This window comes from Haliotis cracherodii, unplaced genomic scaffold (genome assembly GCF_022045235.1).
Source record: "Haliotis cracherodii isolate W230 unplaced genomic scaffold, xgHalCrac1.p SCAF_6, whole genome shotgun sequence".
NCBI lineage: Eukaryota > Metazoa > Mollusca > Gastropoda > Lepetellida > Haliotidae > Haliotis > Haliotis cracherodii.
The window spans coordinates 45202202-45229472 of record NW_027266319.1 but is presented as its reverse complement, the minus strand read 5'-3'; the positions used below and the strand labels follow the sequence as shown (position 1 = coordinate 45229472).

At 39.7% G+C, this 27271-nt stretch overlaps 1 protein-coding gene across 4 annotated transcripts in view; it reads left to right on the top strand.

Moving 5' to 3' along the window:
- The window catches only part of LOC139445614 (RNA polymerase II-associated protein 3-like), a 383319-nt gene that overhangs the window by 188262 nt on the left and 167786 nt on the right, over positions 1 to 27271 (top strand). For all 4 annotated transcript variants that reach the window (XR_011651874.1, XM_071226777.1, XM_071226776.1 and 1 more), the window contains exon 5: positions 16334 to 16526. Coding sequence is in view for 3 of the 4 variants with exons in the window: in XM_071226777.1 (XP_071082878.1) it covers positions 16334 to 16526 (193 nt within the window). In the remaining variant the exon portion in view is untranslated. The remainder of the gene's footprint in view (positions 1 to 16333; positions 16527 to 27271) is intronic.

Genomic DNA, 27271 nt, shown 5'->3' with positions numbered 1-27271 from the left:
TTTGGATGTTCTTTTATACTTACTTCAACCAATGTGTCTTGGGTAACATCAGCATTTGTAGCATGTAATGCTGCGACAACATTAACTGGTACTGACTGATAATCCTCTTCATATTCAAAGGTGACTGACCAATGTGTTGTCTGTGTGTCTGATTCTAAGTGATTGACAATAGGTGTGCAATTATCCTCAGTCTGAGTTGTCTGTGTGACTTGTGTGGATGAATGGGTGTTTGGCAAGATTGTACTGCTAGTTGATTTGCTTTGCTGAGTTGAAGTTACTGAGAAGACTGTTTTCTCAGCATCTTCTTCCGTCTGATCATTACAGTTTATATTTTCCTCATATTCCCTACGTGAGAGTGCATCGGCATTCCAATTGGCTTTGCCGCTGCGGTGAACAATGTCAAAAGTGTAGGTAGAAAGTTCCAAAGACCATCGCCCTAACCTACCTGTGGCATCCTTGATGGATTTCAGCCATTTCAATGCTATATGATCAGTGTAGACTGTGAATTTGGAATTTGCAAGGTATGGACGAAAGGATCTAATGGCTTCAACTAGATCTAAGCCTTCTTTTTCTGTAATGCTCCAGTTCTTTTCGCTGCCATGAAGAGCTCTACCACCAAAAGCTATTGGATGTTCATTATTTTTCTCGTCTTTTTGACTCAAAACAAAACCTATGCTCATATCACTGGCATCAGTTGCAAGAAGAAATTCTTTGTCAAAATTTGGATAAACCAGAACAGGTGTATTACTCATGGCATGTTTGAGTGTGTTGAATGCCTGATCACACTCAAGCGACCATTGGAACTTTGGTTTCTTTCCTACTTCTGCCTCCGAATGCTTCTTTAGCAAGGCATTTAGTGGAAGCGCTATGTGAGCGTAATTTTTCACATACTTCCTGTAGAAGTTCGTGAGACCTAAGAAGGAGCGGATCTGCTTTTGTGATTTGGGCACTGGAAAAGTTTTAATTGCTTCAATCTTTTCGTCATCAACTTGAACACCTCCACATGATAAAACATGACCCAGAAAAGAAACTTTGTCCGTTGCAAAATTGCATTTGGATGGCTTTAGTGTCAATTTTGCCTGTTTCAGATAGTAAAATACTTGCTCCAAATGTTGGAGATGCTCTTCAAAGTTTTTGCTGTAAATTATCAAATCATCAATGTAGATCAGCGCAACCTTAAAATGCAATTTTCTTAGCACTTTGCTCATGAGCTGTTGAAAACAAAGTGGAGAATTTGTCAAACCTTGGGGCAAACGTTTGAATTGATAGAGGCCTTGATGGGTGACGAAAGCAGTTTTATGCTTTGAATCTTCATGTAATGGCACTTGGAAGAAGCCATTAGCAAGGTCTAAAGTTGAGAAGATCAGATCTTCTTATCTTATCTAGCTAAGCTTAGCTTGTGCATTGGCGATGTTATCAACAACATCATCAAAAACAGGAAGAGGCCATGACATTGGTAAAGTGACAGAATTCAACTTTCTGTAGTCACAAACAAATCTATATGAGCTATCACGTTTCTTGACTAGGATAATGGGAGCTGAATACATAGAAGTAGACTCCTCGATCAAATCATACTTCAGAAAATCATCTATAAGCTCTTCAGTGACTTTTTGGAGATGAGGGGATTGGCGATATGGTCTACACTTAACGGGTGGGTGGTCGCCAGTGTCAATGATATGCTGGTGCATGTCAGTCTTTCCTAAATCTGCAAGACTCGTTGAAAACATGTCTCTATTTTGTCTCAAGAATCTAAGTAGTCTGTGTCGTTGGTCTGGAGTCAGTTGTGTATTGGTCAAATCAAATCCTAATTCTTGTGCAATTTTAACATAATCCCTGGTGTCATTGTCTCTCTTCTCATTGTCGGTGTTAACGGTACTGATGAATGGTTGGTTAGAGCCGATTTCAAAAACAGAGTCTTTGTCAATGTAACTAAATTTGCCTACAACTGTACCCTTGTCAAGAACTTTTTCTTCTTGGGAGGGATTCATAAGCCTAAATGTAGCAGTTTTGCTTTTCACTTTGGAAAGAGTTCTACCACCTGCTACTTCAGAATGAGCAGTGAGGGAAGCAATGGGTTCAATGAGGATGAGGGAATCCTCTTTGGTCTCTGATAGTCTGACCTTGAAATGAATTTCACTCTGAGGGGGGATGTAAATCTGATCTATTGTTTTATGCTAATCCACTAATCTCTTGTACTGAATTGGCTATGAAATTGATATATTGCCTATCTGAGGTGCTGTTGTTAAGTATCAAGGAATGACAGCTATAATCTAAGACTGCATCATTGTCATCAAGGAAGTTTTCACCTAGGATCACTGCCTCTGGAAGCGTAGGCAGAATATGGAATCTTTGAGAAAATTCCTGATCCTCAATGACAAAATCTAACACAACTGAACCTAACACTTTATGCAATTCGCCGCCAACACCTTTAACCTGTGGAAAGGGTGAGTTTCCAAGAGTAAGGTTTTCAAAAGCTGGATGCCCCTGTATCTACTAAACAATTTGTTGTTTTTGTGCTAAATTTTGCCTGAATTACACTTTTGGCAAGGGGCGTAACTAAAGACACTGTTGGAATTTCACTTTCGAAGTTACTTTCCATACCAGACTCCATATTTGCCATGACGCCTATTAGTATGTACCGTACTAAATTAAAGGAAGACAAGTAATCAACAATGTAGTACTTACAATATTTGAAGACTTTTTCTTCCTTTGTTGGTGTCTTTGGAGGAGTTGGTTGTCTTTAATCCAGTGTTGAGGTCAGAGGTGGATGCAGCTTGCTTGTTATTCCATCAGATGATCACGGTTGGACATACTTACTTACTTACTTTGGAGATTTAACATGCGCTTTCCGACTGATGCATATTTCGCACACGGGCCCGGCCAGGCCATTTAATGTGTTTCCGAAAGGGGTGAGGGTGGTCTGTGCAACCCAAGAGGGGGCTTTAGGGGTTGCTTATATAGAATTTGGGAATTTTGAGATTTGGAATAGATGCCGATGGGGTTGGGGAGGAGAACTAAGGGAGCTGGGTATGGTGGATGATTGTTTGTATATGTGATTTTGATTTGGTAGGTTATTATGGTTTTAGATGCGTTTTATTAGTTCCGTTTTTATTAAGAATACGCCTAAGGCCTTGAAGTTTTCTAGTTTATTTTGTGGGTTTAGTATTGCTTCTAGAGCAGGGGTCCGGAAACCGTCATATGCGCCGGACATGTCCGATTGGGAATCTCAAATGTCCGGTTTAAAATATTGCTTACCGGACATTTAAATTTTTTCTGTCCGGACATTTTAAAAAGTATTGTCCGGACATTCTTAAATTTTGACCGGACATGATCAATAGTTAGGACTGAGCAATTTCTGTCTGCAGTTGTAACACAATGAAGATTATCTACACTGACAAGCTTTGTTTGTTTTGATTGCTGTAAATACATCGTACCTAGAACATGTAGAATGATAGTCCAATCGGTCAATCACTGTAATAGGCAATAAACTGAGTTGACACTGATTAATCGAGGATTTATTACCGAGAACATCTTGTTAATTTGAGTAAAATGTGTTTACAACTGTACATAAATACCTTGCATCATCGATGTACCTCATTTTCCTCACAATGCTACGATACGTAACCTCAGACAAGAAGCGAAAGCGTGACGACAGCCAGTCGACCGATGCAGATCAGTCGAGCGGATCTGCCAAACCCTCAAAGTCTGAATGATCATTTTGTAAGACGTGGCTAACGACTTTCACTTGGTTGACATACAATGAGGATTTGCAGATTTTATTGTTTTCAGTAGCTACTCGTATATTGAATCTTGATTGACCGCCATTTTGCTTTCTGTGACGATCGATATCAAATTTTTTAAGGTCAATAATTACGTACAGATGAAAAAGTATTCAAATAACTATTGCTATCAACGATAGTTTAGGCTTTTGGATTATATTATCTGTCTTGTTTTTAAATAATCTTTAGTTTTAAAAAAAAACTTTTCCCGTGAGGTCACGTGATAACCAAATATGGGATAATAATCTCGATCCAAATGTTACGACGCGTACACTTGAGCAGACTCATGAATATTAATTAGACCGTTCACAACGTTGACAGATCGTTATTATAACAGAAACAAACGTATGTTTTCCATGTATATCTAAAATGATATTATTTGTTATTAATTGTCCGGTGAATTTTAAACAATTTAAATTGAAACAATTCATAATTCATCATATTATGAATACGTAACAACTTGTAATTTGTGTGTAAAAAGTCGTACTAAAACACGCTGTTTGAAGGGGGCGTGGCATAAATGAAAATATCCGATTGGGATTGTAAATTTTCCGGACCCCTGTTCTAGAGTGAGAGCCTTGTTTAGATTGAGGGTGGTTTGTAATGCTGTTCAATGTGTTAGGTAGTGTGTGCAGTGGATGAGTGCGTGTTCTGGGGTTTCTGGCTGTTTGCAGTGTGGGCAGTTACCTGTAGTGTGTTTTTTAAATTTTGTTAGGTGGTTATTTAGGTTGGTGTGTCCTGTTTGGAGTTTAGTGATTACTCTGTCGATTTTTTTTGATGGATGGAGAATTTTTGGTTTGGTTAGTGGTTTGCTGAGCACTCTTTTGATTTGGCTATTTGAGTTTAGATATAGGTTTTGCCATTTTTTTGTGATTTTTTGTTTGTTTACACTTTTAATTTCTGATTTTGAGATGGGTAAGTTTAAGCTTATTTCTGGGATTTTGAGGGATAGTTTAGCTGCTTTATCGGCGTTTTCATTACCGTATATTCCTACGTGGGCGGGTATCCACAAGAAGGTTATTTGTTTGCCTGCTTTTGTTAGGTCGTTGGAGCTTTTAAGTATTTGATTTATTAATTTAGGTCGGTTTTTGGTATTTTTGTTTTGGAGGGCTTGCAGTCCACTTAGGGAGTCAGTAAGTATTAGGATTTTTTGGTGGTTTTTGGATTCTTGATTGTGGAGGGCTGAGGCCATGCCCATTAGTTCTGCCGTGAATATTGATTGGTTATTTGGGAGTCGGAAGGATTGTGTGGTTTTAGTTGGTTGTGTGGTATGGACTCCGAAACCCGTGTGTTTGGAGGTCGGATCTGAGGATCCGTCCGTGTAAATGTGACACCAATTTGGCCAATTTTTGTGTATGTATGCTAGTGTGGTAGTTTTAGCTATGTTTGGGTCGGTTTGTTTATTTATTTGGCTAACTAGTGTTGTGTTTATTTTGGGTATTTTAAGTTTAGGGGTGAAGATATTTGATTGTTTGCAGTTTTGTTTAAGATTTTTAATTTGGTGTTCATTTAGGTAGTTTGTTATTCTTTGGGATATTGGGGTAAGTAAGGGGTGTTTACGAGCTAGAGCTTGGTTTTTAGGGCTGATGTTTTGGTTTATTAAGTTTTGGATGAGAGGGTTTGATTGGGACGCGGCCCAGAAATTTAAGCTTAGCTGTTCCCTGCGTAGACTTAGTGGCATTTCTCCTGTTAAGGAGGTGTAGGAGGTGCCATGTTGGGTTCGTGTAATGAGTTTGAGAGCCTGATATTGTATTGAGTCAAGTTTTTTAGATAGAGAGTTGTTTAGGGTGTTGTATATGGCGCAGCCGTAGTCTAGTTTTGATCTAATTAGGGATATGTAGAGAGAGAGGAGAGTATCTTTGGAGGCTCCCCAGTTAGAGCCAGTTAGGCATCTTAGGGTGTTTAGGTCTTATTTTACGATTGTTTAAGATTGTTTAAGAAGTCCTGGATGTAGTTTATTATCTGACCTTTGAGTCCTATTTTTTTAAGTTTTTGTATTAGCCCATCGTGCCATACCATGTCGAAAGCTTTAGAGAAGTCTAAGAAGATGCCTGTGGTATGTTGTTTATTTAGTTGTCCTGTTTTAATATCTTGTTCTAGTCGGGCGAGGTTATCTAGGGTTGAGTGGCCAGGAGTGAAACCGCTTTGATCTGGGTTTATGATGTTATTTTGGGTTAAGTAATGTTGTAATCTATTTTTAGCCATTGATTCCATTACTTTACATAAGTTTGACGTTAGGGATATTGGTCTATACGAGTTAGCTTGATTAGCTGGTTTATTAGGTTTAGGGATTGGTATGACTAGGGCCTGTTTCCAGGGAGTAGGAACCTGTCCGTTTAGGTAGATGAGATTGTATAGTTTGAGTAGTGCCTGGAGTAGTTTTAGGGGGAGTTTTTTAATTATTTGGTAAGAGGTTAGGTCTAATCCTGGGGCTGTGCCCTTTTTCCTGTTTTGGATTACGTAGAGGAGCTCCTCCATTGTGTAGGGTTGATTTATTTCTAGATTGTTATTGTTTGGTTCTTTTGTGGGTTTGTTTTCTGTTTTAAGTTTATCTTGGAGTTTTTGGCTGAAGTTGCTGTTACTGCTAACGGCCGAAAAGTGTTTGGCGAGATTATTTGCTATTTGGGCGGGGTTGGTTGAGTTGTTAATGTTAGGGGTTTTTTAATGTCGTTTTAAGCCTCTAATGGCGTGGATTTTGCGCCAGACCGTTCTGGCATCTGTACGGTTATTTATACCTTCGCAGAATTTTTTCCAGTCTCTACTTTTGGCTATTTGGACTAGTTTTTGAACCTGGTGGTTTAGTTCGTGGGCTATGTTTAAATATTTGCAGTCGCGTTTTGCTTTATTGAAGGCTGATTTACGTTTTCGTCTAGTCTGTTCTATTTCCTCATTCCACCATGGTACCGTCGGTTTGCCTGTCTTAGATGTTTTGAAGGGGATGGAGGTTTTGGCTGCGTTTATTATATAGTCTGTTAGGTTTTTACAATAGGTTGGACATGTCCTCCAATGGGTTCTTGTAGCTGGTTGTAGTTAGTTCCTCGACTCCGTGGTTCCGAAAACGATGATTCTCCGCCAAATTATCATGGAACTGTTCTGGGTGAACAATACCTTCCAAATGACGTGCTGGTTTTCTTGGGGAATTAGTCAGCAAAGAGCCAGAGTCACAGGAGACTAATCACAATTTTATTTACAAGAACAATTAACAATTTACAATATACTTAAAAAATAACTGAGGGTGCCACAGAGAGTCGGTACACACTCTGGGCTGTGGGAGAGAGGTCTGCTTGGTAAGAGAGTCAAACCCCTTCTCTGCTTAAAACCTGCCTACAATATGTATTTAACAGAATTTGAACAATAAAGAGGAATGTGATTGGTTGATACACGATTGGTTGTGTCCTAAGCTAAATGTATGGCTAGACAGAGGGGAATACTAAATCCTGTTTATCCTGTTGGACTGGCACTAATCTTGTTGACATATTTACTGGATGCTTTGAAAGAGATTAGGGTGTCACTATAGATGAGCTTGTGTGGGGGCTAATCCTTAATGCACTATAGACGAGCTTGTATGGGGGCTAATCCTTAATGAGTCTTAATTGAAGTAATGTTATTCTAATATACCCCGGTAGGTGATGACAGATATACTTAAATAAAATAGTTCCAGATAATCTATAAGACTATGTAGACATATCCTTTGTCTGGGAGATGGGATCTTGATACCTTAGGCTAGCATTTATCTAAAAAGCTATAACTGAAACTAATGATATTTTATATATGCATTTTACCTGATGATAATTATTACTTGCTAAACTATAATTATATGAAATGGTGTATAAATATTACACCATGATAACTCATAAAAGCACTTGATGTAGATCTAATTATTATAAGATAACTTAGTATAAATGTTATACCATGATAATTTACTGATTGTATTTCCTTTCTACTAGGTATTGTTTTATAGGCAGACATTAAGTTTACCTTGTATATTGTCTCCTAAACTAGGCCGGAAGCAGCCATCAGCGGTACACACGTCTTCTCAGAATCTACGTGTGATTTGGTCAAAAATTTGCCAAATAATATAACTTCAAAGAATTTTGATACAATAATTGAAGAATTGTATCTGAAACTATTTTTTTATCAGGAATAGTTTATTCCAATATCATGTAATTTCAGTTGCAGATTTACTATATACATATATATATATATATATATATATATATATATATATATATATATATATATATATATATATGAAATAAATTAATAATTATAACCAGACAGTGTAATTACATGATTAATTTGCGTACTTCAGTTCGGATAAGTTGACATGGCATTTCCGGTGTTACGTGCTCACAGTAATATATCTTTGTGTTTGTAAAAAAGCTCTTCAACCCCCATTGAAAGCCCCCCTAATTCTAGGAACGAAAAACTCACCTTATACACAGCGACATACGGTACTCAGGACTCCTAACAACAAGCTGTTTCTTGTTCCACAACCCTTCCAGAAAGAAGTGTTGAAGCATGTCCATGACATTCCAGTAGGAGGCCATATGGGAATCTCAAAGGCAATTCGAGAGAGACTAAGGTCACGATATGATTGGTACCGATGCCCTGAAGAGGCACAAGACTAGTCCAAACATGTATTTGTTTGTTTATTTGTTTTTTAACACCGCTGTACTGTCTTCCCCAAATGTGATTTAGGTTCTAGCAGTCATCAGTTTACCGATCCAACACTGAGGCACAGTCTTGTAAAATATTGGACAAAACTGAGATCCAAGATTTATAAGATTATCACTTCTGCGCACGCCAGTGTGCATGGATGTATTTGGTAAAAGGCTACAACAAAACAAAACAAAACAAAGGAATTACCCCTTATGCAATAAGGAAAACACACATGTACGTGGGTACGCATGATTGAGAACCACTAAATAAAAAATCACTGTTACTTGTAACGGCACAACCGCACTCAGCAATATTCCAGCTATATGACAGTGGTTCCAAACATGTGAGAAATGTAGTAAAAACAAGTAACCCTCTGAACATTATAGGGTTAAAATGACCAATTTCCATGCAGGCGTGCCAATAGAAAGCATGCACATGGATTTTATTGGTCCATTGCTCTTAACCAAAAAATGGAATCAGTACATATTGATGATGGTAGACCAATTCACGAAGTGGGTTGAGTTCACTCGCTTCCAAATAAAAATGCAGAAGTGACCTCTATCAGTGAGTTTTTCTCTTGATTTGGCTATCCATTCCAATTACATACAGACCAATGTCATAATTTTGAGAGTGAACTCTTTTAGTCAATATGTTCCTTGCTACACATTCACAAAACCTACAACACCATACCATCTGTCTTCTAATGGACAGGTGGAACAGTATAACATGACATTACTCCAGATGATACGCTGTCATGTTGGAAAGTCACAAGCAGGATGGGATGAGTACCTAGCACAGCTAGCATGGGCAATACAGTCATCTGTAAAGCGACAGACAGGATATTCAGCCAACAATGTGATGCTAGGAAGAGAGGTGAATGTACCAGCTGATCTAATGTTTGGATCCCCAATTTAACATTCATCCAACTCCCTGCGTATGTGAATTCCTCACAGAATGCAATCCAAGAGGCATGTGAGATGGCCAGGTCTAATCTCCGAACAGCATTACAAAGAATGAAGAGGGATTATGACTTGAAAACCAATGAAAGTACATACACCAGGGAAATTTTGTGTATGTCATGGACATCGCCGTGAAGGTAGGGAAGTGCAAAAAGTTGCATCCCACATGGAAGGATCCCTTTCTAATTGTCAAGAAGTGGACACCCACCCTGTTTATCATCTGATACAGTAACCACGATTCTACTGTCCACCATGACCGCCTCTGTGGAAAATTCCGGCATGGGTGTTGGGGGCAAAGGCCAGGTTTGATTCTGAAAAGGGGACGACACAGGATTCACAAGCGGAATACCAGTCGACTGTCAGCCCAAAAGAGACTGCCCTCTTATACTATAACGGCATGATCGCTTGGGACGGTTGTGATGAATGGTATCATGGTCTCCCCATGCACATACCTAAATGATGGAGGGGTTAATATAAAGTTTCCCGCTCTTACAGGCACCCGTAGACAAAAAAAACAACCAAACCACAACCAAACAACGACATCATGGAGAACTACCAGTCACGTTTCATCCGGAGATGCGATTACTCAGGACGCTCTGTGCACTCACGTTTGCACTCGAGGCATCCTCAACATAGTGTGGGCATAGTCCAAGGAGAGGTAGATCCCAACGATGAATTTCGGATAACACTTTCAGAACTACACCTGCACCAGAAGCCACAGGGGATCCTCATAGAAGAAAAGCCTGTACAAGAGTATCTGTCACCTCCTTGTACAGGTTTGGGTTGATGATCAAGACCTCATTAGCCCCAACTAACCCTGGGAATCCCATCAGGTACAGCAAGCCAGTGTTGACACAACACGACCATGGCCAAATCACATCTTTTTCCCTGTCAGCACAGGGCTCGCCTTGCTTCGAGGTGGGGTGTTCCAGACAGACAAAGCATCTCAGGCAACACCTGATGAGCCATGTGCCCCAATGTTTTGATGAGGGACAGACCCCTGAGGACCTTGTAGATCACCCAAATGGATCTGATATATTAGAGGAATATCCTGTATCCCCAAACTGTCTTACCCGGATGAGAGATTCTCTCCCAACAAGTTCACCATGCATCCTTCAGCTGAGGTTGGTCCTAAGGAAGCCTTCTCCTGTTACGGAACAAGATTTGGACGTCCTCGCCTTGCAAGAGGATGCCTCAGACTTCAATGGCCAGTCCCTTGCGGATCCTATCCTCATGCCGTTGACTCCCACTGCCATCTGGATCAAGCCAGGACCCCAGCAACATCCAGATTGGCCATTTCACCTGGTAAGTGTGGTGTCTGTGCATTGTGACCCGACCACATATCCAAAGGTCACAGTGCAGGGGATACAAGGATTCACCACGCTATTGGCCTGCATCCTAAGAAGGCAGACAAATTAAACCAGGGAATCAAGGAGCAGATAGGCTACCTCCAGAAACAACCTCAAGTCGTTGCCTTTAGCCTATTGACCAGTACACCCCTCCAGCTCCAAGGATCTGTGGGACAACAGTGGAATCTGTACTCACCACCACCACAGCCAACAGCCAAGCTCTGTACCACTTCTAGTAAGTGATAAGAACAACACCCGGGTCTACTCCTGGGAGTCATGATCTTAAGAAGATTTACTCACTAGGCCATATTGTTGCAGCACAGGCGATTATTAACCAGTACCGTATTTTCTTGAGTATAGTGCACACCCAAGTATAATGCATCAACATCAAAACTCATTATGGCGTGTATAATGTGCACTCCCTTCTACACAGCTATGTTTTTTGATAAAAAAGAGTACACTATGAAATTACAGTAGTTTTTCCTCCCTTCTATGAAATAATAATGGGGTGGGGTAGGGGGGCGAGGGATTGTTACCTGCAGCTTCTAGGTGAGTACACCTTTCTACCTTTGATAATAATCCTTAGAAGAACTACATATCATCGCAGTAAAGTAAACTGGAGGACAGGAAGTGACGTCACATTCTGAGGAGAAATGAGACTGGGAGTGACGTCTTAAGTGGAAATGACGTCATAAAGGACGTAATAGGGGCCATAAATGATGTTAAAGGGAAAAAAATTACTTCATGTAGACCGGAAGTGACATCATTGATGACATCATAGAAACCAGAAGTGATGTCATAAACAGGAAATGATGTCATTTAGACCGGAAATGGTGTAAGATATCAGTAGAAAGCACAAGGATTATAGGATATTACTGTCAGCTACAGGGAGTGTACTGGAGGCAGAACCCACCTTTTGCTCTGGTATAGTCTGGCAATGATGTAATAGAGGTAGGGTATTTGCAAGAATTATCGAACAATAGTGATCATTGTTTATAATTCTAGGAATACTCTGTTACATCAGAACTGATTCCCACCTCCCCAATCATCTGTCTCTGGTAGACTGATGTTTGGAAAGAAGTTAAGTTTTCTGCCTCAAGCACAAAGGAGGTGTGAGCTGCTAGTGCTGAAGGGTAGATAGATGGCGCTGTATAGTTGACAGTAAAGATGATCCCAGTTGAAAATCTGAAAGTTTTAGTATGGTGTGATTGCAGCAAAAATTCAGGATGTAATAGAGGTACTGTTCTTAGAATTATAAACATTGATAACTTTTGTTCGATTTTGTTTTAGACATTAAGCATTATTACAAAACTCATGTTCATATTAAATGCCCATGATACAACCATGGGATAAAGGCGTAGCATGAGATAGAAGTTTTAGAATTTGTAAATCTTACTTTAAATTGTATGTTTAGATATTTATCCTGTCACACGTGCTATGTGCCCCACTCATTTACCCACCTGAACTAGAAATAAAGGAGACCAGTGAGTCCATCTCATCTGTATCATGTTTAAATCTATGCATTAAGATTCAGAGTGACAAAACACTCTCCACAAGACTATGACAAGAGGTAGGACAACAATTTTCGAATTGTCTACTTTACCTTTGTCAAGCAATATTCCAGCAGCTCCTGTCTTTGGTGTCTACATTTCACAATTTTGAGGAACAATCGAGCATGCTCTTTCTACTAAGATTTCAAAGAGTGTCATACGACTCTTGCTTGGAAGTTATTTGATCAAGGTTTGAACAACCAATTGCAAGGCCTCTGTAAAGCTCTTAGAACTTTTTATTGTAGACATGTGGAGGACATTTCCAATTTTATGCATCAGTGACAAGAATGTTGTCTAATGCAATTCCCAAATTTGACTTGTACCAAATGCTCTAGTGTTTTTTCAGGGGAACAATTGACTCACCTGTCCTCATATCATCACTATTTGATAGTAATTCATAAACACATGCTCATGATATAGTCGGAAACGTACAATTGACTCTTTTTTTGCAGGGATGTCTTATGAATACAGAAAGGGTTTTGATGCTTTTGTTTTTAGGTCTTTAGGGTCAATACAAATTCTTATTGTCCCTTTGCGGACTGAGACAACCATTGAACCAACCCATTCTGTTGGTTGCTCTACTCATATGATATACATTCCTCTCCATTCCTGCAGTTTGTCAATTATTCTTTCCTTCAACGCTGCGGGTTGTCTTTTAGGTGAGTGGATTATCCCTTTTGTATCTGTGTCAATATATACCAAGAGATACTGCTTCTTCCAGGAGGAGGGTACCTATTAAAAGGCAAAAGGCAAAATAACGCAAGCTAGATTACAATCTATCAGATCTTGCATCGGGTGGATGTTTTGCATGGGAATCCTGACATTGCTGCAAGACCTTACTTACAGAGGAAGGAATGTCTGACCTGTGCAGATGTAGATGAATTCCACACATCCCTCAATCTGGATGGATTAACACAACCTCTAACCAGAGACTATATATTAGGGGACTGGCCTCTGGTCTAGTTAGAGACCTATCACTGCTGCGTGAGACCAAACGGCCCATTGAAGCTGGACTATGCGAGATTCGAAGATTAACATGCAAGGATTTCATGAAGTGACTAATCAGCTGTCCAACCCTTTACATATTTATAAACTTTGAGTGAGTTATGTTAGTTGTCTTGATTTTAATAAAGGACATTTATAACGTATAAGTAACAATATGTATACCTTGACATTCTTGTGAATTAACAAACGGAAACACCGTACCACATCCCATTGTTCTATCATACAAAAGAAAATGTGGGAAATTCATAATTTATTCATTTTCCAGTACAAATTATTCCATTGAATATGAAACAAAGTCCTTAGTTACTGAGTCAATCGGAAGATTTATTAAGTTTCTTTGTAGTGGCATAATTGTTTTCATTATTTATTTGGGTGTTTTGTAAATGATGTCTATCAGAAATAAGTACCTCATTACTCTTTGTTGACCACACTTCATTACCCAACGTCCTGAGGTACATGTTCTAAACTTCATTCATTACTGTTTACATTAGTTTTGGCAAAGTTAACTGATTGTCAAATCACGCCATTTCACTGTTATTTACAGCAACAACAGTCACAATACAGCCATTGACTCTTTGAAACTAGCGTTGGTTGACAGAGAATGGATACATATGTCATAACTGGCATATTTTGACTTCTAAAAAAAGTCATATTTGTTGTAGTTTGACGATTGCATGGCAACATATTCTTTTCATGAACAAATTAGCAAAAACTCGGAAAGGCTTTAACAGTGACCCATCAAACTGTTTCCTACATAAACAATTCCGGGTGTATAGCAAAGTGCTACGCTTATCATTATTATTAATAATTTATATTATTAATTTACAAGGCTGCAACTAAAGTAACCTGATATTGGAATATACCATTGTTCGAAAAATAATAGTTTCAGATACAATTTCTTCAAATCATTGCATCAAAATATCTTCAAGTTACATTATTAGTATTTTTTAACCGAGTCACTGCTAGATCCGAGAGAAAATGTGTGTACAGCTGATTGCTATTTCTGGCTTAGTTTATGAGACAAATACACACGATAATGTTACGGGTAATCTCTGCATAGACACAATGCCTAGCAGAACAGGACATGTAATTGAAATGGTAAATCATCATGTCTTGTGACGTTTTATCCCAATTTCACATTTTCCTTGACTAATTTTTTTACCCTAATACTTGTAATATCACTGTAATATCAACATGTGTCTCCTTGAGGGGAAGCGAAGGGAATTAACTGTTTACTAGACTATGGAAGTCCCTATATATGGGCATCTACACGTGTTGTTCATCTTGACCACTGCAGGGGGAAAAAGCAGCAAGGCGTCCCAATGTATGAAGCCTTGGATGCCACTTGGTGGTATTTGGTCACTTCAAGACTGATCACATATATTACATCTTTTCATTTGCTCTGTGACACTTATACGACAAGACCAAATCTTGGTAATTTCCTTTTACTCATGAAAAGTTATTTCTATCACCAAGAGAAGTAGAATCAATAATCTTTTGACCTCGTAGGTTAAAGCCTCCTCCCAGTACAATCACCCTTCTCATGTCCATTTTTGTATTTTAACCTTAAACTTTGTAAAATTTCAAAAACAATACATTAAGTTTATTCTAAAATCTTTTCCCAAAATACCATGGTTGTAATAGTATGGCATTTATGATTCCATTCTCAGTCAACTGAAGTTCATTTCAGGGCTTTGATAACAGTTATCTGACCGTGGTTCCTGTAAATCATGGTGAGTTGTGCTGTCTACCGATCACTTCACACACGATTTTGCCAAAATAAATGTAAACAATATTGAATGAAATTTTTAATTTTTTTTTTATTAAATTAGGTTACAAACATAAGTCCCAACATACAGTGAACACTTTTTGTAACCAGACAGTGTAATTACCTGATAAATTTGCTTACTTCAGTTTGGATTTGTTGACATAGTATTTCCTTGAATTATACACAATGAAAACCTTTTTTTTTTAGTTCTAGTATAAAACCATAAGACCATTCAAATGTGGTCATGTCATCACATTACCTCTTTATCCCCCATATTATGTGGTTTGACTTTGACTCTGTTCATTGTGGTATGTTTGTCTGGACCATATCTCTGATCTTTCTTGAAACTGACCATTGTCAAGCAATTGTTTAAGGATCTATACCACAACGTCGCCTTTACAGTATTAAAGAAGTTATTATCCATAAATTGTGTCTACTTAGTCATCCGTCAACTTCTAAGTAATGCCTATCTAACAGTTCAGTAGTGGCATGTTTTAGCTGTTCACATACTGTATGATTGTGATGGCATGCAAATGAAAACCCAACGTTTTTATAGCCCAACAAGTATTGTGCATGTCATGTTTATGTGTTTGGGCGCCTGGATCTATCATGGTTGTGTTTTTGCAATTTGTCCATCTTTTCACCAAATTTCTGCAGTACCTCATTCTTCCCATACAAGCCAATACCAATCCATGAAGAAATGACCAGTTCATTTTTTATATTAATTTTGTATGGATGTCGGCAGCATTCTGTCACATGTTTACGATTTCACTACTTTTGCGTTTCTTTTTTTGCAGACTACAGTGTTCGTTATGTAGGATATTTTGTCAATAAAAACTTTGATATTTCATGATTTATGTTTGTCTAAATGTGTAGACTCATCAAAATGAAACAGATGAAAAACACATGAATGGAATATAGGATGTGAAGATGATACAGAGTTACTCAGCTGGTCAAAAGGAACCCTGGATAGGAGAGTGACTGGCATATTTGTATTGTAATCTAAGCTTTCATTAACACAGGCTTCTAAATTCACTTTTACAGTAATTAAAGAAGTTATGTACTTGTGTTGTCCAGTTTCCTTGCATTGTTGGCTTCACTGTGCTGAGCTCTATTGTTTTGGATTAAGATATGAATCAGAAATGTGAAGTCACACTCAAATTATTTCATGCATGATTTAAAAGCACACAGAACAGTCTATTACTGTCCCTTTAAAGGTGTAAAAATGTCTCAGTTATAAAGGTTTTGTTTTTACTTACAGATTTGCAGCAGCTGAAGTAGATGCTACAACAGCTATCTCCCTTGAGCCCCTGTACGTTAAAGCTTACATGCGTCGGGCATCAGCCATGGTGGGACTGACCAAGTTTGAATTAGCAAGGGCTGACTATGAGAGAATTCTTAACCTTGAACCACAGAACAAACTTGCAAAAGCTGAACTGGAGAAAACTGAAAAGGTACACATACTGCGCATACTGCATTGAACTTGTTTTGCTCAATGGTCAACATTTCTGTTTTTTTCTGTATGCTGCGCAGTTTCTTGCATTAGATTAGAAATTGGCTGGATGGAGGAGAAAAAAAGCTTTGCAACCCAGGTCAATAATTAAAAAATGTATCATAGATTTATGGGGCCAAATCATCGTGCAAAGTCAAAAACTACATTGTATCACTTGAGATAGCAAACTTGGTCAGTGAAAATGTGAAATTTGCAGTAAAACATCTCTAGACATGATGATGTACAATTTCACTTGATTTTACTGTATCAGTGATGGAAATTAATGCTCACCCATAGACTGGAGGCTTGTAGAAATTACCTCAGGCTAATAAACTTATGATTCTATGAGCCTGTTTATGACACATGCTGTAAATTATTTATCATCTTCCTCAATTCCTCTCTATGCTAGAGATTTGGCACCATTCGTGTTTTTTCGTTATGAATATTGATTTTTCGTGTTATGTGCAGTCAAAAGCTACATCATATCCCCGCTGGTGAAGAAATAGTTGATATCAAACTTGTTTTTTAAAAAAGGGGATATTTATGATAAAACATCACTAGGCATGATTATTTACCATTTAAATTGTTATTTCCTGTTCTGTTAGGCATTTTGTTATATGCAGAGATTAAGATTACTGTGTGTATTTTCCCGTAACTATGCCGGAAATAGCTATCATCTGTACACACATTTTCTCCCCGATCATCCAGTGATTCATTAAATAAATGCTCAATAATTTAACTTAAAAGAATTGTGATGCAATGGTCAGGAGAATTGGTTTCTGAAACTATTATCATTCTTACAAATCCTCAACCTCCTTGACATCATTGCAATAAATAATGTCATCTGGCTGCAATCACATAGCAACTAAATTTCCAAATTCTCAACAGAAGTCCTCTTTATCATATAATGGGTAGGTTTCTCGGCAGGATAAAGCCAACGGATAAAAACGATATCCGTTGGGGTCATATGCTGTTAGAGATGCAAATATCAAAGGTCAAGTAGGGACTACTTTCACTGTTTACAAACAACATGGCGTCGCCCTTGTCATTCGGCGATCGAGTCAAAATTAACCATCGGGAATCTGGATAAACTAAAGGGATAATTGCTATCTTTATTAAAAGAACAGTCTAATATACTGAAAATCAGTGTCTAACTGTGATGTAGCTAGGCATTTTATAACTTTTGGCAACTTTGGAGATATAAATTTCGAAACAATTTTGCGAGGGCACTAGGCCCAGCCAAGCGGGATCAGTAGCCATATCTGTGCTTGTCGACCTCTGCGGCTTTAAACCTTTTCCACAAATTGAAATAGTTGGATTAGGCCGAAATATGTTTGAATTGTTACCTTGTTTCGTTTTGTCGCTCTGTGTTCATCTGACTGTACTTGACGTTATGATAGGACAGACCGACTGTCAACAAAGTCTGAACGTGGCCGTGACGTCTCAAAGACTAGGGTTTGAGTAGCTTCCCTTTGACAAAGGGCAGTTACTCTAGCGGACAGACCGATGGATTGCCGCGAAATGCAAGTAAAAACAGTTGTTGTTTTGCGTATATGTTGCTTCGCCACTGTATAAGAAACAGATTTTAGTTGGAGCTATATTGGTTACTGTCACAGTCCGACTGACACATCACTTACCCTGTGACCTAATAAATATTAATGCGCGCATTCCAGAAAAAATCGCAATGTTTCGGTAATGTTTGTGAGAGAGGGAGAGCTATTTTCAAGCACAGAATTAAAGAATGACATTATATGATAAAGAGGTTATCACACTTGTGTGTTCGGGGATGGTAAATATCCTGTATTAGGAATAAACACTATGTATTTAGCTCGCCAAGGCTCGCTAAATACAATGTTTATTCCTAATGCAGGATATTTACAATCCCCAAACACACTCGCGTGATAACCTCTATTTACTGTCAACTATACATAGCTAGTTGTTCCCAGATTGAACCAAGTGTTGTGCACTTACCTGCATAAAGGCAAGAAAATCTTCACTCTGTTTTTTGTGTATGCATGTGCTTGAGTAAACATCTACTTGCTAGTTGTCACACTGGTCTCTAGTACCTGGTTGTGAGGTCACACTGTTTCTAGTTATTTTTCATTTAATCTGGTAGTATTAAGTCTTTGAAAGGCATTTAGAAGTGATACACATAAGGAAGAGATTATATGGATGTCAACTTCTTTATATTTTTTACTTATCCTGCATGACTCCTAAATGCATATTACAGCTTGTTCTTGACAGAGAAAAGAGCTTTGTGAAGGTCTTTGCTTGAAGAAGTTGTTCCAACTAGCTGAGAGGCTACCCTATCACACAGCTCCCAAGTGACCACCGGAAGTGACGTCACGGATCCTCACATTACTCATGTCACTTGCTGAGAGAATACCTGTTTTTGATCTGTAGCATAAACTTGTTCAAACCCTTACGTGTTTTGCTTCTCTAGTTAATGTTCATTGTGCTTGTGTTGTGCACACGGTTTGTATCTTGTGAAACATTGTATGTTTTAACATGTGCATACCTTTTGTACACCTGCTGGCGTTTTCTTAAGAAAGAAAACAATGGTAAACCCAGGTCGCCATCTTGAATATTTTACGTGGCCAGTTAATAACTGGCTTGCGATCTATATTCTTCTTGCTTTGTACCCCACAATTGGCGTACCCTCGCCAGTATTTTGTCTTCGTTTTGTATGTTGTCTTACGTTTGTCGTAATAATTGTTTTATAAACCCACACATTGGGATAAACAAATTATAGCATACATAATCGGGAGGGGACGCATTGTGATATTACACTGCTTCATTGCAGATATCATGCCCTCATGCTCAAAGTGCCAGCCTAATATGTTGGCGTGAGATCCCCACCCCCTGTGCCTTAATTGTACATCTGAATGTCCCCAAGGTCAAAACTGTCTCCGCTTTCCCCAACAGCTTTCAGACGGTACTTCCGTATGTCCAGGAAACAGAGAATGCAACAGGCCAGGAAAACCTGAGTATTCGCCCACAACCAGATCAGCTATCTCGGACGACAACTCCCTGACCTCCATTACTACCATGATGTCGGGCCCCATGGTCTCAGTCTCTACCCAGAGCTCCCTGACGACCACTACTTTGTCTGTCTGAATAGCGCCTATCCAGTCCACCAGACAGACGCATGGCGCCCAACAGGCTAGGCACCCCGCCTATGATGGACGCACCTCTCCTCCAGTACATCCAGTACTTGCGAGCCATGCAACAGACGCCGACGCCTTTTTCCCACAGGGCCTATACAGACCCCTCTACAAGTGCCGTCCACACCGCCTCTGCAGATGCCTCTACTAGCACCTATTCAGATAGCGCCTGTCTTTAAACAGCGCCGATACAGACGCCAGCGCCTCGTCGGACGCCTATACAGACCCTTATACAGACGCTTATACAAAACCACTGTCTACAGCATCCATAACAGCGTCAATCCTATCGTCTCTGGTTGTGCCTATCCTGCGCCTCTCCTAAGTGCGCCTCTACAGACACACCCCCGGGACAACCACGCAGACAGACGATAAGCAATTCCACGATATCCTAGTGGCTATGTGCTCTCATTCTACAGGCCTATGAGATCGTCAGATCCCCAGGGCCAACTACCTACGGAGACCAGAGCGGTCGTTGGATTCTTGTGGCAGCCATACAACGGTGCTCCAACACGGAGCCCTGGGAAGGACTAAAAGCATACGCTTTTCCACCACCTGTACTCCTTCCCAAAGTCGTCCAGAAGATCAGATCGACACGGAACCTCGATCTGACGTTGGTCGCGCCCTGGTGGCCAGCGAGTGCTTGGTTCGTTGACCTCAGAGAGCTGTCCGACGTCAACCCACTGCCACTTCCAGATTGGCCAAATCTGCTGATCCACCCTCACAGCAGGCAGCCACACCCATGACCAGACAAGCTATGTCTTCCCGTCTGATCCATTTACAGGGAGCACTGAACGTCAAAGGCTACTCGGCCAGAGCAGCTTGGGTCATCACGATGGCACATTGCCCAACCACCAGGAACCTCTATGATGACTAGTGGCAATCCTTCAAGAGCTTTTGTAGGGGCACACAACAAGACCCCACATCTGCATCGCCTCAATTCCTGGCCGAGTTCATGCCCCATCTGCGTCACAAGTGTAAGCTCAAGGGCAGTACCATCATGACCAACCTTGTGGCGCTCAACTCCGTCCTGGCACTTCCCGGAAGATCAGTGCATGACGTAAATCCCGGAACTACAGGCTCTGCTACGCTCATTCCACTCGACGTCATCCTACAATCTGATGAAAAAATGGTCTTCCTACTGGCGCTTGCCACAGCAGCCAGTGTCAGTGAGCTACACGCCTTGGACGTCTCACTTATCTGCTTTGAGCATGGAGCACACGAAGCTGTGCATCTTTGACTGTGCTGGGACTCATTCGCCAAGAATCACTTCCCATGACAGCCAGATAGATTGTTCCTCATTCCTCCCCTAGCTTTGATTGTGGGCGCGGAAGACGATCCAAGGAACACCATAGACAACGACACCACCTCTACATTCCAGTATAGAGCTGCGACCTCGCAAGCGGAAGGCAGCCGCAACGTGATAGCCCTCTGGCTACGAGCCTTCATTCTCCAGGTGTACGAGGCCGCGGGATTGGACCCCCAGGCTCCAACAACCCACATGAGACCCGGGCAATCACCTCGACCATTACGCGACACAGCAACTGCTTGCCATCATGGAGAGGTGTTCTGGCGATCAAACACAATTGTCGACAGTCACCATATGCAAGATGTTGCATTGGAGGATGTGCTAGGCACGCACAACTTGGTCCGTTAGTAGTGCCCAACATCCTCCTCTACTACACGTCACAGACCTCGCCTCCAAGTCTGGGCCGGCCTTTCGACCTCCCTTGGCGTAAGCCCTGGACTAGAAGGTTTATGCCTCACTTGCATATGGCTCGGTACTCCAGTCTCGACCTAACTCGAGTTATTTTCAGGCTGCGCAGTACCAGGACACAAGGCATACCCCGCTCTTCCCTTCCATGTAATGGTCATCCAGGCCAACCATGCAGCCGAAGACGGGCTGAGGGAAACAGAGTTTCCCATACATGGAGTGGTCACCTAATGCCAACCACACAGCCGAGGAGGGCTAAGGGAATTGGAGGTTCCTATACATGGAGTGGTCACCCGAAGCCAACCACACAGCCAAAGATTGGCTAGGGAACAGAGTCTGGAAATAAAAAATGAAAGTCCACATCTGAAGGTATGCCCGCCTCCGGTTTCGTCCGATAAAGATGATTTAAGGAGTAATGCAGGATAAGTAAAAAATCTAGTAAAATCCTAGATATTTTTTATATTTGTATACTTATCCTGCATTACTGTGTCTAAAGGGTCCCACCCATAGCAGATCTCCCTCCCCACGATGCCTTCAATGTCCGGACTCCAGAGTAATGTGAGGATCCGTGACGTCACTTCCTTTGGTCACGTGGGAGCTGCGTGATGGGTTGACCTCTCAGCTATTTGGATCAACTTCTTCAAGCAAAGACTTCACACATCTTTTCTCTGTCAAGAACAAGCAGTAATATACATTAAGGAGTAATGCAGGATAAGTATACAAATATAAAAAATATCTAGGATGTTACTAGATATCAGAAATATGATTATTGAAATCAATTTGCACTAATATGAAAGGTAAACCACCTTCAATAACATAATTCAGGAAAGTTCAGAAAGTTTACAAATTTTGTGTTGTCTTTGGTCTAACCTTGGTATGATTGAAAATATCAGGAAATGTTTAGATAGTAATGTGTAGTTTTCTATGAGGAATACATGTACAAAATATTTCTTCAATTGGCCCTTGTTTAATGAAGCACCGACTGTTTGAAATTGTGTTCCCTCTTTACAACGCCTTATGCTAAAATAATTCAGCAGGCTAAAGTTTAAGGAAATATAATTTCATACTTTAAAGTTTAATCTGTTTCTTTCATGCTGATTGGCTGAAGGGGTAGTCACCTGATCTGATATTTGGAGTTCACACACCTGTGAACAGACAGAGAAGTTCACATGATGTTATCAATTTTTGTGAAATTGATTGTGTGAACTTTTGCCAGAAGTATTTTCTGGGGTTTCCCCTAATTCTCAATTGGTGTTTACGATCAATCCCAAACTAAAACGTGATTCACTGTTGTATTGGAAAAAAAACCTCCAAGATTTGGAGAAACCAAGACACAGCAAATCTAAAATGAAAAACACTAAATTAATAGGCTCTGAAAATGTTCAATGGTAAGACAAATAAAATTAATGTAGCTTTTAAAAGAATAAGACATAAAAAGATAAGGAAAGAAACTTAAATTAAAAAAACAAAAAAACTTACCTACCTGTTTGGTCATCGGGGACGAGAAAATACCCATAGACGGAATTACTATTCCTGTTTTTGAGTTGTCCGACCTTCTCCGTACATTCTAGGCCGAGAAGTGGCGGCACATGAGGAAGGATGGGGCACAGAAATGAAGCTGGCATCAGGTCATACTGTAGGTCCATCTTAGGTGACAAGAAACATCAGCCAAGTAAAGTATTACAGCACACACGACAAATCACAAACTCCAAATATAACACACCCTGACACAAAACACACAAGTTTCAGAGCCCTCAGTTCAATCCCCACCAGTCCATTCCGAATTGGTTTGCGATTATCAAAACACAAGCTACACATTCATAAATGAGTCATATTCCCAATTTGTTAGTGCCATGGGATGGTTCATGTGTCGGGGTATTTTCGATAACTGTTCCATAAACTTCCTTTTCAACAGCAGTAAGTATAACTTTCATCCTCATGCTCCTATTTGACTCGAAATGCACCTCTTTACAAACTTATGTGATGTCATATATAAATCCACACTTGATGGTTGACCTCGCCTCGGTGCATCGAGTCATGTTTATATCTTTGTTCACTTTCCTGTGACCTATTTTTAAGATTTGATTAATCCCAAATATTGTTTGTCAATGTGTTCAGAGAATAAAATTATGTTGATGTTGACATATTTTCAGATAATGTGGTATATATTCATAGAACCATTTTTCTTTGCGTAACTGAGTATGAGTGGGGAAATATGTGACCGAGAGCCGGCAGATACCGATAAAATAACATTGTTGCAATGTTCTTCCTCTAAGCCAGAGAACTTCAAATTTAAGCAAACATTGTTACGATATTATTCAGCAAGACCAATAAACTACAAGCTCGGACGTTCACACAGTTAAACCAGCGCTTTTAAATCGTTCACACTTCAATAAACCCATCCAAACTGACGTTCAATTCTTATATAATATTCTTTTTTTAATATAGGTAATATTAACTTATTTATATTATTCTGCCAATTTTTTAACCAGAGATAGCCAAATAACCACTGGCTCGATTCTTTTCAATTTTTTTATGCATATGTAGACTGTTGAGTATCAGATATCTTAAAAATGCCAAGGCCATAAGTAGTATAGGGAATGACAGTTCTGGCTCACTTCCGCTAGAGCCAGATTTATACAACAGAGGTAATTTTTTATGCAAAAACGATGATGCAATTATACGATCGTCATGAGAAACTTAATTGTAATGAAAATATTCTCAATTATATTTACTCATACACATACCATTACTTTTAAACAAAGTGATATTCAACATTTTTACTAAGTTCTTCGTTCATTTTATTAGGAGACCAGATTGTATACTCTTCTTCGAAATTGGAAAGAAACAATTGATAACCATATTTGGTTGGTTTGATATCACTGATATAATATATACCTTGAGGCAAATCTTGCCATTTGATCATTTTGTCCTGGAGCATAAAAGCTTTGATAGCTTTTTCCTTTGTTGGCTTGTAATTCTCCATTATTATACACTTATGTAAGCATTCGTCTAAATGAGATCCAAAGATGTATCCAAGAAACAATCTATTCTTAATCTCCAACCAGTTCTTTGGTTTTGGCATGGAATAATTGACGCGCTTTTTGTCTCCCCGGTTCTATTAACTTTTTTTTTCTCGTCTTCACTAATACCACTGGTCTTACGAGAATTTGATCGAATCTCCTGCTTCATTGTATTGTATTTGTTTAGTTCTGACAACACTAAACGAAACTCCTCCTCGGATATCTTACAATCAGCCAGTGCTGTTGAAATATGATTTTCAATGATATTCGACTTTGCTTCAGCAAGTTTACGAATATTATCATGTTTTAATGCTTTCTTTTGCAACTTACGAGAAATAAATTTTATCGCTATTCCCGCCAGTCCAGAGACTCTGACTGCTACTTCCATGCCAAGTACGATAGGCGTGGCGATTATAGTTGATAATAAACCAACACCGGCCACACTGAGTCCCATGCCAGCTGTTACAAGCGCAGTGTCAACTCTTGTCAAGAGCATTCACAGCTCTGTGATACTTTTAATATAATCCAAGTCTCAATTCCCTCTCCTTCTCTTTTTGATGTTTTATGTCGCTTATTTCATGTAAACGAAATCCATCAACAGTATCCATCTTTTCAGATGCTTCATCAAGCCCCGTATATAAACCCATAATGTATATTATTATATCATATAATAGTCTTGAATTGGTCCTGCTTAAATGTCTTGACAGTATACATCAGCCTTATTAAATGTATATCATATGGCATGAATATCTTAGTAAGTGAAATACTTTCACTTTTATTAGCTTGGACTCCCTCAAGGGTTGCAACGGGCGATACTCCCATATAAATAATACCACAACGTTGACATAGGTGTTACTTAAACCAATTAAGTGATAGACTTGGTAATATCTCGAAGGCATCTACTGGCGAATCCCCAAACAAGACTTCAATAATAAGTGTAGAAAGATCAGGTAAAGCATTCAAGTTATTCAATACTGTAAATCTTTATATTAACGCAAGGGTGAATTAAAGGCGAAAAATGCAAGTGTTCTTTGCTCGCATTATTTAACATCACATTTATATCAACAATAAGACATTTTGGATAGCAGAAATACCAACTTAGACATACACTGAAAACAAACAACTATGTATTCCACATCACTGTTTATTGAGAAGCACTTGTAACAAGTATATAAACAATGTCATTCAAACACTAATTACAGTCTGTTTGACTCCAAATGAGAAGATGAATTGCAAAATAACTCGAAATCCACAAAAGTGTATGAAACATCAATACGGTACTTGACCATGAATACCCTGTACCCAACAAAATTTGAATTTTGTTTAATTTAAGACCCATGACAGATGAAGTTCTTTAAGAAACTATCATGTTATTTTGTATAGAAATGTGTACATGACACGTAGGTGGACAAACCGTGGAAGGAACAGCGCAAGCACGGTCTGCACGTGCTACACAGTGACCGAGTTCATTCAATGACAAGATGCGCTACTCAGCGGATGTTAAACAGTTGATGTTGAATGTGTATGATTTCTTTAGAAGTGAAGCAGAAAGAGCAAAGCCTTTTTATGCAATTAATAAATTCTTGAAACAAGATTCAAAAGCTCTTGGTATGTCCCCTCAGAAACTTAAAAATGTTGTTAGTCGACGAGATACAAATAGTCAGGCCAAGGAGGTAGGGAACATGTCAAAACCACGCAAGGTTGATAAATTAGACAGTTTTCAGAGGGATCAAGTCAGATGTGCAATTGTTAAACTGCACTCAGAAAATAAGTACCTGTCCCTAAGAATTTTGAAGAAACACCTTGAAACTGACCATGATTTACGTGTTACAAAGTACAAACTATGGCAGCTGTTGCATACATTTGGTTACAAATACAAAAAGGTAACTGGAGAAAATAGGGCTGTGTTGTGTGAACGGTCTGACATTGTTCGTCTCCGAAATCATTACCTTCGTACCATCAAGCAGAAACATGAAGAAGGATATGAGCCCGTCTTCTTAGATGAGACATGGGTAAATGCGTCACACACAGCCAGCAGTCAGTGGGTACCCAGTGGTGACTGTAAGGAGTCTGGTAGAAAGTTACCAATGGGTTCTGCTAGTCAGGGTTTTCTCCCATACTGTGACGTCGTCTTTAGAGCCAAGGCCAAAGACAACAGGACTACCACACAGAAATGAACGGCAATGTATTTATGGAGTGGGTGAAAGATAAATTAGTCCCTGCTTTGCCTACCAAGTCTCTCATTGTCATGGACAATGCACCGTATCATAGTGTGCAGGATCCAGAAAGCAAGACTCCAGCCTCTAATAACCGTAAAGGAGACATGGTTACTTGGCTGCAACGGGGGAACATTACCTTTCCTTCTCGAGCGACGAAACCACAGCTCTATGAAATCATCAAAACTATGAAACCTGACCCCGTGCATAAAGTTGACAGTTACATCAAGGGTCAGGGTCACGCTGTCTTACGACTGCCACCTTATCACTGTGACCTGAATCCAATCGAGTTGGTATGGGGCATCGTCAAGGGTGACGTTGGACGATCGAACCGAAAGTTCAAATTACGAGACGTTGAACAACTTGTAAAGGAATCCCTTGGTCGGTTAACAGCAGAAACATGGAGGCGTTGTGTGGCCACAGTTGTTGACGAGATAGAGCCACATTATTGGCCACGAGATGGACTACGGCCAGCAACAATCCAACCTGTAATAGTGGCAGTCGGTTCAGGCACCAGCAGTTCCAACGACGAGATCTATGGCATGAGCGAGTCAGATTACGACTGAAATTATCATGAGACGGCCCCTCTAACG